The 18,411-nt window shown below is 43.2% G+C and overlaps 1 protein-coding gene across 1 annotated transcript in view; it reads right to left on the bottom strand.

Moving 5' to 3' along the window:
- Positions 1 to 12,931, bottom strand: part of HIBADH (3-hydroxyisobutyrate dehydrogenase) — an 89,992-nt gene extending 77,061 nt beyond the window's left edge. The window contains exons 1-4 of the mRNA XM_048511500.1: positions 12,766 to 12,931; positions 2,646 to 2,806; positions 2,138 to 2,247; positions 869 to 990 (exon numbers count right to left, since the gene is read on the bottom strand). Coding sequence (XP_048367457.1) covers positions 869 to 990; positions 2,138 to 2,247; positions 2,646 to 2,806; positions 12,766 to 12,847 — 475 coding nt within the window. The 5' untranslated portion in view covers positions 12,848 to 12,931. The remainder of the gene's footprint in view (positions 1 to 868; positions 991 to 2,137; positions 2,248 to 2,645; positions 2,807 to 12,765) is intronic.
- Positions 12,932 to 18,411: the final 5,480 nt, after the last annotated feature.

Here is an 18,411-nt window from a genome sequence, read left to right as displayed (position 1 = left end):
ATTGCAGGAGGAAGACAGGCAAAGACACTGCCTCTTCTCTGCAGAACCAGCTTGCTTAGATCTAGCCGGAAGATGCAGAAGCCCTTTCCACATCATACTGGGGAGAGGGCCAGAAGGCAGAGACGAAAGGAGGTCTCCTGAAATGCTGCTGCCGAGAGACTGAGGACCCCCAAGAAACAGCATAACAGATAAACTGGCCGAAATTCCTTTCACCTATTCATGAAAATGCTCTGAGGGATCCAATCCATCTCTGCACAGTAAACATGAATCCTAATATGCAAACCTGACTTCTACTATTCCAGGGGCACATCCAGTGGTGGGATTCAGCGCCTCAGCGCTAAAAGCCCTGTCCTTCCCTCTCCCAGGGGAGGGGGAGCAAGGGGGCTTTCAGAGCCCTGCAGCAGCTGGGCGTGAACAGGCTTCCCCTGAAGGCCACGCCGCTGGTCCAGGTCTTCCGGGCAATGTTGGAGAAAGCCCCCCCCCGGCCTGCGCAGCCGGCCCCCAGGCACACAGCACGCTTCAAGGCCAGTCACCTCTAGTGGCTGGCTGGTGAAAGAAGCCCTGCCCCTTTGGTGGCCAGGCAGCTGGCCAGGTGGCACGCAGGCCAAGCCGCAGCCGCTGCCTTCCCTCGCCTCCCCCTGGCCCAACATCAAAAAGGGGGGGGGGGTGCAGCAGCCAGGTAAGTGGGCAGTGGGGGAGCATGTGATGGGGGGTAAATTGGTAGTTAAACCATTAGAACACAACCACTGGGCACATCTCTGCTTAAAATGTACATCAGACCACCCATCCCCCCCAAAAAGAAAGAAACCTTCTACAAATCATTAATGGAAACAGATGAAAGAACAAATATAGTCAAGAAAGGACTTACCACCAGAAACAGGAGCATCCATAAAAACAGCTCCCATTTTTTCAGCTTCTTTAGCTAAGTCTTTTGAAACAGAAGGATCAATAGTACTGGAGTCTATTAACAAAGATCCTTTCTTCACTTTCCTGGACGGAAAAAAAACCAATGAGATGTTGCAGCTACGGCAAATGCTGACAAAAAACACCAACATTCTTGTCTGCAACCATCTGGCAAGAAAGCCAACACTGTGGGAGGGGCCACGTCTCAGTGGAAGAGCTTCTGCTTTCCGTGCAGAAGGTCCCAGGTTCAATCTCTGGCATCTCCAGCTAAGAGGATCAGGTGGTACACGATGTAAAAAACCTCTGCCTGAGAGCCTGAAGTCAGCCTCGGAAGACAATACTGATCTTCAAGGACCAAGTATAAGCATATTCACTACTCAATGATAGCATTTGGTGACCATTCAGTGCTCAGTGATAAATGATCTTTCTATGGGTTTTTATTTAGTTTTATTACTTATAATGACATTTATGTTTCTATTTCACCTTAGTCAGCTTTGAATCAATACTATTTGTGTAACAGTGCAATCCTCAGGGGCAGAACAGCTAGGAACTCCATGAGCTGTACCTTCCTTTTAGGTGCCGCAAATCTACACCAGAAAAAGGGGGCATTCCCAAACTGAAGGACTCAGGAAGCCAACACAAGCTGGCTCGGTCCCCAGGACCCTCCCCTCTGATGCTGGCATGGGCTTCTGTGCCAGAGTAGCCTTGGTGTCATGGCAGCACTGGCGCCCAGGCAATGTGCTGCCACGTAGTTCCCCAGCACTGGCATAAGTGCTTCTATGCTGACATTAATGCCACTTGCACTGACGCAAGTGGTATTAATTCCAGTGCAGGGTCACACTCTCTCCAGAGTCCTTTCACCCCCATCCTGGATTGCACAGTAAGTGGAATAAAACTAACATTAAAAAAAATAATGTGGTTCTCTCCAGAATTGCCAGAACAGCAGAAGGCTGCATTCTTACACAAACAGTGCTTCATGCACAAACACACATCACGTGGCCCCAGACAAACATTGCTACATGTCTTGTTGGATTCACTTTGTTGTCATTTGCTCATCTGTTACTCTTTGCACTCGCTGAGCTGAAGCAAGTAATTCCAATTTATTAGACTAATTTATTAGACTAAGAAAATGAACGCAAGTGACATTTCAGACAAAATGTAATTAAAACTAAACTAAACCATCTGTACTTTGGTATTAAAAGGTTAAAAGGTAGTTAATAGAAGAAGCTCTTACTTCAAAATTCCACTGTTGCCTGTGTAAACTTCTATTGCATTAGGATTAGATGGAAGCATTGTAATAATCCTGTCAGCTCTTTCTGCCACATCTGCTGGGGAATCAGTCACCTTTCAAAGAAAACAAAAAAGAGACAGTCATCAGTTTCTTACTAGAAAAAAGCATCATTTTCAAGTTTAGTGTTTGTGATTTTCAGGGAAACAAAAAAGAACTACAAAAACATAACAAAGGAGAGAAATCTTGTGGCATGGCACTTCTGCTATGAATGTTAGTCACAACAGGTTTTACAGAGATGTAACACCAGAGAGGCAGAAGGAAAGTCTAAAGCCCTGTCCACAAGTTAACAGAGAACACAAGTACAATCTGTGCATATTGCACACTTGATGGTTCTTTGTACATGCAATGAGCAATTCTTATGTCACAGTCAATGAATGTACAGCAGAACATGTCAACCTAATCTGTCTGAATCACCTGTTAACAATATTTGAAAAGAAAATGCTTACTATACCTGTGCCCCCACATCTTGAAATTCTTTACAAGCTTCTGGAAAAACATCATATGCAATCACAGGATAGCCATGTTTGATAAGGTTTTTTGCCATTGGATTTCCCATGTTGCCCAAACCAATGAATCCAACGGGGGTCTTGGAAGCCATTGCCCTAGAAGACACTAATTGCAATACAAAAGTTTCAATCTAAGAATATTTGTTTAAAAAATCATATTAAAATATGGAAATAAGAACATTTTATTTTTACCGATCAGCTTTAAGAAATGTAGTTAATCTACAGCCTGAAAATTTCATTCCATCTCAAATTTAGTTCCACCTCTGCCAATCTTTTTATCTTTTAAGTTCTCCTAAACACAGTTTATAATCATGCCAAACCTAAAATTGCAATATATGATCTTCACTCCAAAAAATGCAAGGAAGGAATCTATAAAGTTAAACATATACAGATGTGTTTTAAAAGCATTAAATACCAATTCCAGTGTTCAGGATTATCCTATGAATGCTTAATAGGAATTAAGCTCCACTGTGTTCAAAGAGAATTAATCCCTATTTTGTAAGTTTGGGACTCTAGCTCAACAGTACTGCCCTATGCTGAGTTGTACCCTTCCAAGCCCACTGAGTTAGACTGGTCTTAAAAGGGTATAACTTTGATTAGGACTTTACTGCAAGTCTGCTGTTCTCTTACAAAACAGGCATGAAACAAATAACAGTACAGGTTTTCTCTGTCAATGTTACCATCACTACACCCAAAAGTAAACTAGGTGTCCCCTATGTTGATAGTACAGCCCACAGACAGTATGGGTCTTAACATACCGAGGAGTCCCCTGGCGTGCAGGAAAATAAGAGCTTGAAATAAATGAGCTTGAAAGCTTAAAGAATCTGGGGGGGGAGGGGAGGATGGATAGAATTCCAAATTGCAACCATTAAGTTATATTTTTTCTTGTTTGAAATCCTATCACAATTCCTTGCAAGTTTTTAAGCTTGTGTAAAATACACACTAGTAATGTAGGAGATGTTTAAGACTACTGAAATCCAGCAACAACTGCACAGAATCCAAAGAGCTTCTGACCCATCCACGTGAGCATCTATCGGCAAGGGACAGAATACCTACAGCAGAAATAAATACTCACCTTATGAAACACTAGAAAGCTGCTCCCCTTTCCTAAGCTAAGCAGCCCTTATCTCACCTTTAATTGAAACTGTCATCAAGTGCAATGCACAATACAGTTTTTAATTTCTTGCCCAAAATGCATCATTAGCTCCGCACTAACTAGAACATTCAAGTTTACACATCATGAAACGATTAACTTCATGGTAGAATGTTGCAAGTTACACACACACGAAAAAAAATGTTGCAAGTTACACAAAAAGCAGCTGTTTCACAGTAAAATAAATGTTTTCCATTAAAAAAGCAATTTTATAGAATTAACAATTACGGTAAATTCTATTAGGTATTATTCTGCCAAAGCCTGGTCACAAAACATTATGCAAATTCTTTATGGTTTCGTTTCTTTAAAAAAACACAAACAAATAACCTTCAATTACAAAAGAGATTCTGCTGTACATTTCTCTTAATTGTTCACTGTTAAGTTACAAAGCAAGAAGATTGAGTCTTGCATTGTCAATCATTGTTTTTCGGATTCCATACGTAGTTATCCTCTTTCCTTTTCCAGTCTACTAATTCAGTCAGTTAGCATCAGCAATAACTTAGTATACAGACAGCTGTCTACCAGAAGCTAAAATGAATGCAAACAACTATCATATTGCAATTTTGCTTTTATGGCCTAAGGATTCAGTTTTAAAAGGTGTAATGGAAACTTAAACACCACAGTTATTTAATCCCTCCACCCAGAAGTCTAAAGGCTATTCTCTGGCATTAGTGTAACATTCATGTAAATTAGAACGATGACAGATGCTTGAATGACAAGAAAAGCTGTCAACTATGCATGAAAACTACAACATGATACTATCAAGATGGACTTGCACTAGGAATGTAATTCAGAGATAACTGTACTTAAGCTCCACTGAAATGCCAGTGATACTCAGCTCTCTCAAGAGCGTATCCTGTAGTCGTAATTTAGATCAGGAGTCTCCACTTTTTTTTTTGAGCTTGTGGGCACATTTGGATATCTGACACAGGGTGGTAGGTGCAGCTACAAAATGGCTGTTGCAAGAGGCGGAGCAAACCACAAGAGGTTATGCGTTATTCTAATAATAACACTTCAACATTTCAGGCAGAAGCTCTGCTTATCCAGATGCCTTTTAAAACAAACACTTTATTTAAAACTATTTTCTTGCATGTATACAGATTACCTTTAGCACACAACAAAAACCTTTCAGCTGGGCTGGGAACTGCTGCAGACAGCCCCATCAATCAAACTCTATTGGCCAATCAGAAGCACTGCTGAGTGAAAGCTCCACTCGGCACTGCCTACTTTATAAAAAAAAGCTTGGTGAGCACTAGGAAAAATGTTGGGAAACACTATGGAGCCCATGGGTGCCACTGGGGATCCCTGATTCAGACATCAGTGACACTGCATTAATGCACTAATGAATGGATATTAGGCAACACTCAATTTGAAACAAGGCAATAAACAATATTTTCCTCTTATAAATATAGCCCTAAATTAGGGCCTGAAACAACCATATGCTTTTTGTTTCACTGTTAGTATTACGAAGCACTTTACGAACAGCAATACAATCATCCTGGGCATATGATTAAAGATCAATTTTATAATTTACCAACTGTAAAAATTCAGAGTTTATAGAACGAAAAATGGCATTTATTAATCATCTGGAAGCCATCAGACACTGTATGCAAAGCATCCTCCTTGGCTCAGAAGCACTTAATTTATTAGAGACTATATGATTATAAGTTTCTGAGTCACCACAAGATGGACTTAATCATTATCCACTTAACAATATAGTTGGTTCCATGATCAACAAACCAACACCTTGTACTGGGTCTGCTGGTAAACAGTCTTAACTTGAACACTTAAGAGAATTCATTAATTGCAGTTATTCAAAACACAGACTGACATAACAGACACAACAACTTGACTGTTGTCCAAAATGAAGATGTTGCGTCCTTATGGTGACATTGTGATGGAAGACACATTCATCCAATGCTCCAGTACCTGCATTTATTAGCAGTGGAGCACTGGACCAGGTTCAGGGCTCTGGTGTTAATCTTCAAAACACTGATTAGTCTGGGACCTTTGTACTTTCAAGACTGCCTCTCCAAATACACCCCCAAGATAGCGCTTTGCTCTAAAGTTAACAATTTGTTGGTGGTCTTTGCCCCCCCCCCCCCCCCCCCCCAAACATCCAGCATTTCTCAAACAGGGCCAGCACCTTCTCGGCACTGGCTCTGGCAAAACACTATGTCGAATGAGGCCTCAGCCCTGAAAGACTCATCACAGTTCCAAAAGTCCTGTACGATAGAGCTGTTCCACCAGGCCTACAGTTGAAGGCAGCAACAGCATTCCAACATAGCTGGCCTCCCTCTTCCGTCTTCTTTTCTCCTTCTTCCCTTTTCCCTCTGCCTTTTCCTTTCCTTCATTTAATTCATTCCCCAAACTTAGTTAGGGATTGGTTTTTGTAGCGCCATTTTCAGCTGCATGGATTGCAAATTTTAACTGTTTCTTTTTTGTTGTAAGCCATTCTGAGCCCATTACTTCATCATAGCTTAAACATACTTCCCAAATTCAATACAATGCATTGCCTTTTAATCTGCCTACCTTGCCTTGTTTTTCTGCTATTTTTATACTTTAGTAAAGATTAAAATTCAGTTACTGCCTCTCTCAGTCTTCTCCCATTATCCCACCCAAGGAACTGTTCTAAGTTTACACTGAAATTTTCTTACTCTGTGTATATCGGAAGGCTAAAGTTGTACGTTCTTCTTAGTCTCAGGTAACATTTTTGTTGCTCCCCATCTTTGCATCCAAAGGGGGTATCTACAGAAAATGACGTCTAGGGCAAGCTCTCAAATTGTGCCACCCCAAACATCTAACACTCCTTTAGATAACTGTATCATAATACCAGCTCAAAAATACAAGGAGTTCAGGGTAGCATACCCAATTTTCCCTGTCCCATTTTTACCCTCACACTAATCCTTCATGGCAGAGTGGGAATCTGAAACCAGGTTTTCTAGATACTGGTCCAAGCCACTTTCTTCTACTACTACAATTATGTCGAGAAAGAATGCAAAGTATTTTCTTCATGGATTCACCTGTATGCAACTGGCATTTTTCCATTTGGATAAAGCAACTAAAATTAGCTGAACAGCTTATAGGACTGAATGATATACTTGGACAAAAGTTTTGGAAAGCAAGCATGGTATAGAGTAGGATTAGGATTTGGGAGTGCCAAGGTTGATCCTCCCCACTCAGCCAGGAAAGCTCACTGAGGAACTATAAGAAGCATTTTACATAAAGTGGTTTTTTTTGCAGGGTTTGCCCTCAAAATTTTCTGCTCAAAAAAATGCATTTGGGGGCAAGGAGTTGTGAAATGTCCAGTTTTTCCCCAGGGTGTAACATTATTAGATAATAGATTCCATATGCCATATGGTAGGAAAACTGTACAGATCTCACTTCTATGCCCATTTTTATGCAACAGCGAAAACCGACAAAAACCCTCCCTCCAAAACAATACAAAACAGGATACTGGATGGTCATTTAATATTGGTTTGATATCATTGCTTATTTTTATTTTAACGTTTATAGTAACAACACTGAATGGTCTATTTTGGAATGATACAAACAAAAACCCTTCTGGTTTTTGTAGTAATTCTACAAAACTGGAGAGGCTCAGTACCCAAGAGGATTTTAGATTCAGTCCTTAATCATGATCTCATAACAGAATGGACTGAAAATAGCCACTCTTGAGGCACTGCAGTCAAGTCCCTCAATTGGAAACGATGCATAGACAGATCAATGACTGAGTTCAGGTAACTGCCCAATCTCCTTATGCCTTCTGAATGCTTTCCCCTTAATCCCACCTGCTTTGCTGTTTTGTGTTTGCTGGGTTCTGGATTTCTCCCAAGTTCTGCATAGGGATGCATTTGAAGATTCATGAAAAGGTCTGAGTAGTACATTTGAAAGCTGGTTACCTATTTGCTTTTGGACAGGATCAGATTGTTGTTTCTTACCTTTAAAGCCATAATATACTTACAAATGGGGTAACAGATGGACAGCCTTTTTCCATACCACTCTGTTTGCCAGCTAAGATGTTCATCTTGAAATGCTGTTGTGCATACATGGCATGATGAGTGGGTGACAACCAGAGAGAGCTTTCTCAGTAGTGGCACCCATCTATGAAATGCCAATCCCCACAAAGTTTGCCTGGCATTTACCTTGCTGCTTTTTAGGTGCCAGATAAATTTTCCTAGGTTTTGGTTGATCTTTTCCTGGCCACTTTACAATCTGTTACCACTACTCTATATTTTATCCACAGTAGTTTTCTTCTGATAGTTCTGCTTTATTGATTTTGTCTTGATTATCTTATGCTCTTTTGTTCTAATTCATTGCTGCTATATGTAACTGTGGTCATTTTTTCTTCTACTTACAGAATGTTTAATGATTTAACATTTGGCCATTTGGATATAAAGTGTTGATGGGTTTGGTTATTAAAGTGTTGATGGATTTCATATTAACTTTAAATGCTCCACAAGCTACCTCATGCTATTTCCTGGAGAAATATCTGAGAAATAATCAATCCCTCCATCTCCCCATCTCTACCAGTTCCAGGAAATCAGTCTTATAAATGATTGGGGCCCACACCACAAATATGTGCATGCACCAACAAGGTGCACAGAAAGATATGAACAGTTTTTCAGTCAACAGGTGGCCAGCACTCAGGGGTGGGATCCAGCAGGTTCTCACAGGTTTCCGAGAGTAGGTTACTAATTATTTGTGTGTGCCAAGAGGGAGTTACTAATGGGTGATTTTGCCACATGATTTTGCCACATGATTTTTGCCTTAGTTACGCCCCTCCTCTCAGCAGTAGCGCGCAGAACTTGAAGCAGTATAGCAGGAGGTGCACCGGCGGGCGTGGCAGCTTGCGCCTGCGTGCATTCGTTTCCCGTCCAAGGACCGGCACAGCGGCTGCGTCCTTGCCACAGCCCTGCCCAGGAATGCCCTGCCCCTGGAATGCCCGGCCATGCCCCCGTCGTGCCCCGCCCAGCCCCATTGGCGCTACACCACAGTTTGAATCCCACCATCATGGGAACCTGTTACTAAAATTTTTGGATCCCACCACTGCCAGCACTGTCTAAAACAGGGGTCTGAAACCCACGGCTTCGGAGCCGCATGCAGCTCTTTCAGCCTTATACTGCGGCTCCATGTGGCCTGGAGGTCGGAGGGTAGCGTAGGTGTGTCCCTCCAGCCCTCCACAGCAGCGCTGGAAGGAAAGGTGAGCGGAAGGGCCGAACTGGAGGCGGCTCCATGCGGAGCCACCTCTCTGGCTCGGTAGATCTTTGGGGCTGTGGAAAACGGGTCCAAATGGCTCTTTGGGTGGTAAAGGTTGCCATCCCCTGGTCTAAAAGGACAGTATCTGTTCAGCTCTGTGTGTTGCCATATTGTTCACTGTTTGTCTTGCATTGTCTGATTACATTTTGTAATCTGACTTGAGTTTCAGAGAGAAAGATGGGTTACAAATAAATAGACAAGGCAAGAAAAAATTTGTTCTCATTTACTTTTGCACCAAAAAGAAAAAAATCTAAACATAATTGAATTGTTTTACATATTATTTTATATTCAAGAAGTTTATAGAGAAAGACAGAGGAATGTCTCATCTACAACACAATCCTAAACAGAGTCACCACTCTCTAAAACCACTGAGCTTAGTGAGAGTAATTATGCTTAGGATTTCACTGTTAGCACAGGACTAACATACTTAGGCTGGCCTTGGGAAAGCCATTCTCTTTTTCACCTCACAGGGCTATTGTTAGGATAAAATGGAGGAAGGGAGAGCCATGTATGCCACACTGAGCCCTTGGAAGAAGGATAGATAAAAATGTTTAGAAGGAACAAAATCTTCTTCAACTAAACTAAAGAAGAACTATTTCCATTTCTCCCACTGTCTGAAGCTGCAAGGAAATCAAAAATTATTTCATCTTGATTAAAGTTTTGGAAAAGATGCAAACAAGGGAGAATTCCTTAAGTGCTACCAGTGGTGGCGAACCTATGGCACTCCAGATGTTCATGAACTACAATTCCCATCAACCCCTGCCAGTGCGACCAATTGGCCATGCTGGCAGGGGCTGATGGGAATTGTAGTCCATGAACATCTGGAGTGCCATAGGTTCGCCACCACGGTGCTAAACAATCTCCAAAAGACTGTACATTTTCTTGCATGTAGACTACTAGCACTTAGTACTGCCTTAAATAGGCAAATGTAGACTATGTTTTTGCCATAACTGAATGAAAAGACTTCACAGCACATTTATAACACGTTCTTAGAAGTTATAAAGACAAATAGTGACAGCACTGCTCAACCAAAAGTTCTGAATTTAGGATAACAGTTACTAAGAATTCCCAAGTGGATGTCACAATGGGTTGAGAAAGTTGTGCTTTCCCCAGGGATTAGCGCAAGAAAAATTCCCAGTTCATCTATATATATAAAAAGCTAACAGTGACTTTGTTAGTCATGCCCTAACGCCAAAACGGCTGGATGGATTGCCCCCAAATTTTCACATGATGTTCCTCCCTGTTCTGGGCAGGTAATCGGACCTTCAAATCTCTGAAAGTCCATACCTGAGCCAGGTAAAACGTCTTTTTCCTGGCGCACCAGGCCATGAAGCTGCCTCTGTTTAACTGTCACCCTTAGAATGTTCGTGCAGCCTGTCTGTGGCCTGAGGGCTTGGTATGAGGGCTTAGAATGTTTGTGCAGATGGGCAGAGATGAGCAGTGAAAACAGTAAATAGGTAATACTGTTAGGTAATACGAGTGGAAGTCAAACACATACACACTTTGCCGTGTGAGACGTCAGGTGGGGTTCCCCCCACACGCAGGTTACTTTCACTCTCTGTGCCTCACCCACTGCTTCCACACAATACACATCCAGCTCATCCTCACACACCTCACTCTGCCCTCCCTCACATCTACCCACCACTTACCCACTTCCTCACCCATATTCACCACAGCACTCTTTTACTAAAAGCGAGCTGGAGTTTGCCTTTTTCTTCTAAGAAAATCCACGGGGTGGGGGTGAACCAACACTACTGGCTCCGCTTCTTTTGCACATGGCCCTTTAAGAACCCAGAGAGCTGGCCTCAATCTGAGCGCCTCACCACCCTGCCTCTGCTGCCTGACTGGGATAGCCTCCTTGCCCCAATTCTGCCTTACCCAAGCCAGGACTGTGCGTGTCAACCAGCCTCATGGACAGCGGGATTTGCACTCTGGACAGTTCCGTTGTGGAATGGAAGGGTTACATTATACTAAAAAAACAAGACACTACCATATAACAATGTGAATTGAAAAGGGAAAGGAGGATTCCATTTGACCACCCCAAAAGGCTATGCTGTGGATCATTGGACCTGCATGGACATCTGGGTGGGTTGCGGACTGTGATGAGAAGGACAATAGCCACAGCAACACATGGCCGGGCCCGGCTAGTTGTCAAGATAAAAAAGAGGGTGAGATGAAAACATTAGTAAAAATACTGGCAACTGGGAAAACAATACTTAGAATTTATATACAATGTTGCTTGTGTATTCTCTTAATAACCCTTACAACAAGCCTGCATAGTAAACCTTATTCCCTTATTGTCAAGTTCTTTGCCTAAAGTGACATTTGAATTGGGGCACATGAGCTTACATTCTCAATGATTCTGTACATGCTCTATTGAGGGAAATAGGTTTCCTCTACTGAAATTCACTAGTATGTAGCCAAATCTTATATGATATAAAGGGAATGGATTATAAAATAGGAGCCCAGTGTCCCCTTTAAAAATCTAGTAATATATATTTTGTCCAAGGTACTTGGGTTTGAATATTAATAACCTAGTGTTGAATGTTAAGAGTATGTGTTTCTATAGCGGGTATTTCTATACTGGGTCATACACCCAGACAGTTTTTCTGGGTGAAAAAGTACATTATCTTTTATTATCACAGTGGTGTTTATGTAATGTAAAATGTAATGTGCAAATGTACATACCAAGAATCATTAATGGTCACATGAGAGGTCTGTAGGCATTTTCTTCTAGAATGGTAATTTTAGGTTAAGATTCGGTGTCTCTCATAACACAGTGCAGACAATTGCTGCTGTTCCTCAAAGATGAGCAATTATAATTAATTTCTGATCTTAAAATCCATTAAACCATGCTTAACCCTAAATACACAGATATGCCAATGGTTAACAGGCCAATCACACCTATAAAGTTTAATACGTGTATAAAAATGTTCAGGATCACAGCCACAAATAAAACAGCAAAGCCAAGTTTTCGGCAAAAAAACCCCATCAGTGTGCTGGGGAAAGTAAATATGAGTATAGATTGTGGGTCCTGTTAACTTGATGTTTTAGGTCACCAGCGTCACATAAACTTTTGTGGCCTACTTTAACACTACATGTGTTATTTTAAGTAAACATGTGAAAATATTTATTACACTAGGCTTTGCTTAAGCTGACATAAATTCTGATATTAGCCCAATATAATTTTACAACGTGTGTGGGTTTTAACAGCATGTACAAAACTTGTAAAGGGCACCAAGCACAGGTCATAATCCTTTCCTTCTTACAAGCCTATTGATCCATAACACCTTGTAGCATGCCAGTGCGTACTCCAGGTGAGGATTCACAAAACTGCCAAGCATGAAAGCAACATGCTCCCACCCCCCAAAACACCAAAGTATCAACTAAAACAAAACTGCAGGTTTTTGCACCGACCAACTTTCTCCTCCAACGCTACCATATGCCACCATTTCCGAGCGTTCATAAATCTGTCCTATTTGCCCCAACTCTGATGAACAAAAAGCTCCTGGGGTGCAAACAGAGGAGGGAAACCAGCAGCAATACTGTCGCCCCTGCTTTTAAAAAAAGGCCTGGCCTCTTCATGGTCGTGCAAATATCTTGAAAGCCAGTTCGAGCCACCCAGCACAGGGACACGCGCTCGAGAGCCTTACCCATTGCAATGCCGCCTGCAAACACCCTCCTTTGCTTATGCAGCAAACTAGCGGAGGCTCTGAGCATTAGCGGCGCTGCCATGCTACTTCCCCGCCTCCAACGCCGCGACCTCCGCGGAAACACCACCTCCTTGGCTCTCTGCGTTTCGCTCCCCTCGGAGCACGGAAGAAGGCGTGAAAGGGGAGTGGCGGCCAAAGCAGCCAACCACAGACGGCACTGGGACCCAGGCACCAATCAGAGAGGACGTTCTCCTATCGGTGACCCGCCGTCCTACACCCCCAGACCCAATGATAGGCGGTCCCAGCTGCCCAGGCGAAAACTTTGCATGCAGCCAGGGGCTTCCCCTGGGCGGTGTCTGCAGCTGTTACTATAGTAGAGGAGATGCTGTAAAGCACCAGCTTTCCTCATCGCATCTTTCCTTGCAGCCTGGGATCTGTTTTGTTTTGCTTTTTGCAAAGTCTCTTTCCAAAAGTCTTCAGATAAGGCACGTGAGACTAAAGTATCACAGAGGCTTTCCGTTTAATCTGAAATCCTGTGAACGCTCGATTCGGTGGAATATTTGCAAGTAAATGTGCATGAGATCGACTGACCTGGTTTCGTGTTTCTGCTGTCAGCATCGGGGGGGGCGGGGTATTAGCTGGATCATCTGGTTGTATTCAGTTTAGGAGACTTCAGAAGCAAGCCTCTGCAGATCTACTGCGACCCGTTGAAAGTAAGTCCCCTGTTCTCCAATAGGGCTTTTCCCCACAAAAGTGTGTTTCAGATTGCAGCCCACTTCAACTGACATTTCCATAACAATTCTCAATATTTCTCTCAGCTTTCAAAGGGCCGCAGTGATGCTTCTTTAATAGGATTTTCACAAACATGATTTCCAAAACCCTTTCAATACAAACTCTGGAACGAAATGTTAGGTTTTTATATTTATGCAATTTAAAACTTCGACCGGGTCTGTTCTGAGGATTTTGTACTGAAATACTAGGTAATAAATACAGATATTACTGGTCAAATTTCATTTTAAATTTCCATGGTAGTCTGTTTCAGCATTGACATGAATTACAATGGCTTGTGACAAACTAGCACAGAGGTTGGTATGCTACATTAGAGTTACTAATGCCTTTCTTATAAAGGTTTTGTCAGCCGGTTGTGGTGGGTTTTTGGGGTTTTGTCAGCCATTTGTTAATAGATAAGCAGTCACATGCTTGTACCTTCTGTCCACCCTGACCTCAGATTTATATATATATACATATACATAAGCCTTTGTTGGCATAGTCAGAAACAAATACATAAATCAGGAGCAAATGCATAAATACATGATAGATAAAAAGGCCCACGGGGAGCACAACAAGTACGTTCTACTGAGAACTCTCAACTATCTCCGCAATGAAATTAGCGATCTCTTCACAAAGACCAGGGGCCAAGTTGTTTAACAATAGAGATAACCTAGTCAGTTCAGGCAGCCCAGATTGGAAGAAAAAAAATGTAAGTTGGTATATTTACATCTGATGTTATCAAATCTGGTGCAGTGCAAGAGTTGGTGAGTCAGGGTTTCAACCACGTTAAGTTTGCAACTGCATAGCCTTGCAGATTTTTCTAAATTGCTGAACCTACCCTTTAATAGGGCAGAGGGCATAACATTAAATTGCGCAATGGTAAGGGCTCTCCTTGCACGTGGGTTCGTTAAAGTATGTAGTAGGCCATACGTCTCTGCTCAAATGAAATTAAAAGTTGTGTTGGAGAGCAGGTTCATTTGGCTGCTAGATGTAAATTTGCAAATTCTAGATCTAAAAGCCGATCTCTGAGCCTATTGTACGCTTCAGAATAGGACATTAGGTAGAGTGATTAAATAGGCAGGCCAATGGAAATGATCTTTCTCTCGATTAGAGAAAACCAGGGGTTAGCCTGCATGTCCTGTAGTGTCAATGAGACAAGGGAGCGTTCGGATGGCAGGTAGTGAAGGCGGAGCCAAAATCTCAAGGCTCTAAGCCAAGCTTTATGTTCCAGGATGTTTTGCCCCAGTTCTAGACACAGGACTGCATAACAGACACAGTTGGGAACTCCCATTACTTGGTGGAAAAACTTGGATTGGGGGACATTCAGAGCTTGGTTCACTGCTTGGATCCAGATGGAGACCCCATAGAGCAGGGGTCCCCAAACTTTTTAAACAGGGGGCCAGTTCACTGTCCCTCAGACTGTCGGAGGGCCGGACTAAAAAAAACTATGAACAAATTCCTATGCACAAATGATTGCAAAATGTTTGATTTCACCTTTCAGCCTTTCTGTCATGGTCTATTTTTAGAACAGTGACCAAAGTATGTCAAGTACAGGGTGGGCTCCAAATATTGTTGGGGAGGCTGTGGAATACCTTCCCCTGTAAAAAAAAAAAGCAGAACTTTCCCAATGAAGCATTCCATCCAACCCAGGATCAGGTCCAAACTTCCCCAGCGAGTGTGCCCCGAGTCCCGCCTGCCCCATGCCCTCTGCCGCAGCAGCCCTCCTGGACCAGGACCGTGTCTCGCCCAGCTGGATCCCCCCACCTCCATCGCTCGCCTCCTGCCCCCTGATACCTGGCAAGGAGAATACAGTGGGAGGGCTGAGTCAAACTCGCCTCCGAAAGAGAGAAGGAAAAGGCAGGGTGCAAATTTATCCCTCTCGCTTCCCTAATTCAAAGCAGGGCGAGGAGGCATCCTGGGAGAGCCGGAGGGCTTCGTGTCTTCCCAGGAAGAGCTGGCGTGTGCAGGCTGCGGGAGGGCCAGGCGGCTCATGGTGAGTGGGTCACTCGTCAAGTGGTTTAGCGTGTTGTGGAGGGGGGGCGAGCAGCAAATGGATCTGAGGCAGCCGTGAGGCAGAGGAAAGCCAGGCCGCTGCAGGCGCGTGGGTTCTGTTGGCGGGCTGGAGCATGCGCTGTGAGAAGGGGAGGGGGAAGGAAGCATCACCTGAACTGGAATGTGGGGAGGCCTCAGCCGCCCCGCCTCGCCGCCAGACCTGCGCCCCACATCAATGGCCGTACGGGCCGATTCCTCCTCTCCCTCGAGCCCCCACTGCACGTGAATGGAGCCATCGTCGCCATGCCTGGCGGGCCGGATAAATGCCTTCAGGGGGCCACATTTGGCCCCCGGGCCGTAGTTTGGGGACCCCTGCCATAGAGTAGTTGGGATTGAACCTTTGCATTGAAGATCTTTAATGCAGCCGGAACAAATGAGTGCCCTCTGCTATAAAAGAATCGAAGGATTCCAGAGATACTAGGGGAGGACAGAGTGAGCGCTGCCTTTTGGTGCAAGGACCAGGAAAGATTGTGTGAAAAGGTGATGCCAAGGTATTTAAAACAATAAACTTGCTCAAGAAGAACATTGTTTAGTTTCCAGAAATATTTTTTTGTGGGATCTAGCAAAAACCATGATTTTGGTTTTCTGATAGTTAATTGTTAATTTGTTGGTGTTGCAGTACTCAGAAAATGGTTTCATGAGCTGCCTTAGACCCACCCTGGAATGTGATAGCAGAACAGAGTCATCCGCGTAAAGCAGGGTTGATAAAAAATGTGAGGAGAGCTTGGGAGCGTGGAAGTTGGGACCTGTCAGAAGTGAGAGAAGGTCACTCAAATAAAGATTAAAAAGAGTGGGGGCCAACACGCATCTTTGTTAGCCTCTATGGGGTCAGTAAGAAGGCCTTCCTGAGAGCACTTAATATGACAGCTGGTGCCTGAATAGATTTGCCTTATGAGGAAGAGAAGTCTATCCTCAATTCCAAGAGCAGCAAGCTTGGCCCAGAGAAGTTCTCTGGGAACTGTGTCAAAAGCTGCCTTCAAATCAATGAAGGCAGCATAGAGTTTGCAGTGTGGCCTGCTTGCATATTTGGCTGCTAGGTGGGCTAGAACTATCGCATGATCGAGCGGGGATTTCCCTTTGGTAAAACCAATTTGTTCAAACCCGATGGTTCGTATTTGTTGAGCCCATTTCTGGAGTTTCTGTAAAAGGAGCGTCGCATAGATCTTCCCAATAACAGATAGGAGACTGATAGGGCAAAAGTTGGAGGGGTCAGAGGTAGCTCCCTTTTTGTAGATGGGTACCACTATCGCCGATAACCAGGATTTGGGAATTATACCAGAGTTGTTAATTTGTGTGAACACAGTGGCTAAGAGAGGGGCCCACCAATCGACATGCGATTTCAGGACCTCGGGAGTGATATCTGGCCCGGGGGCTTTCCCCCATTTTAATCCTCCAATTAGTTCCGCCACTTCATAAGGGGACACTGGGGGCCATTCCGGGGAACAAATGTTGGCTGGAATGGGGCTTATTTTACACTGCCTCTCTTCTTGAAAGAGTTGGCAAAAATGTTGGTACCAAACATCTGGGGAGATACAGCTGGACATAGGAGACTTTTTATGGTCCAAATTATTTACCATGGCCCAGAATTTTTTGGTATTGTTGGAGATAACGGCAGAATATAAATGCTCCCATTGTAATTTAGCATGTTCAAGCCGTTTCATGGCCATTGACCTCATATTTCCTGATACCCCATAACTGACACCTGCCACACACAGAAACCTAGTCCTGCTAGGGAGAAGCACACCATGGGGGGAGGAGAAGGAGCATGGCTTCCTCCTCCACTTTTCTCTCTTTTAAAGGTTGCTACTAGAGAAGCACACTGGGGGGGAAGGGAGTATGGCTTCCTTCAGCAAGGGCTGCTGGGAAGTGTAGTCCTTGCCCCCTCCAGAGGAGCTGGAATCTGGGCCCTCCCAAATGGTTGAGGACTACACTTCCCAGCTTTTTCTGGTTTGTCATTGGGAACGTGCTGCTCAGTTATATAGTAAGATTCCATACACAATACTTCAGTGCATAAGCCGAAATTAATTTTTTCATAAGTCGAATAATTCAAACAGTTTTCATAAACCTAGTAATTCAGACGGTTCAGCCAAACTCAGTTTCTTAAGTCTTCTCAATTTATGGAATTAAAAGTAAAAATATTATATAAAGACAAAAAGAATGGATTAAAATTGATACATTTTTGTTGATGGGGAGGGAAATCCAGTTTTAAAATTTGGTTAGAACACTGAATTCACAGATAAAAGCTTTGCTCAGCTGTAACAATGCAGACTTCAATTGACTTAGAAGGATGTGACTCTTCTTCAGGTGGTGCTGCAAAACTCCCTGAGTTGTGCCTGATAAATCACAGTTGTTCAGCCAAACTTACTTGCTGTGTGAAGAAAATGGGATGACTATATGACTCCCTTGACCTCATTGTAGGAAGCGTAAGGATTCCAATTTAACAAATGAACATGTGATCAAGCCCGCAGATGATTTTCCATATGTCCATCCTAAAATACTGCACAAGGACAACTTGCCAACACACAATTATTTTATCAAGGATGCTTTTGAATAAAACCACTGAATACCTTAGTGACTGAAGTGATTTCAGAAAGTGACTTTTCTGGATTCTATTCACTTTTTGATTTTAATACTGTAAAGTTGTAAAGTTTTTAGTTGCCCAAATCTAGAAGAGCTGATATTTATCCCCACCCCACCCCCCCAAAAAATACAGTATCACATGCAAGATTATGTCAAGAATGCAGAACTGCTTGGTCACTTTTGCAATCAGAGAGGTCAGGGAAATGTTTAGGACTGGGGGAGCAAGATCAGAAATACAGTTTA

Source organism: Sphaerodactylus townsendi, linkage group LG11, assembly GCF_021028975.2.
Source record: "Sphaerodactylus townsendi isolate TG3544 linkage group LG11, MPM_Stown_v2.3, whole genome shotgun sequence".
In the NCBI taxonomy this organism is placed as follows: domain Eukaryota; kingdom Metazoa; phylum Chordata; class Lepidosauria; order Squamata; family Sphaerodactylidae; genus Sphaerodactylus; species Sphaerodactylus townsendi.
Note: the sequence above shows the minus strand (reverse complement) of the source record. Positions and strands in the feature narration are given on the sequence as shown.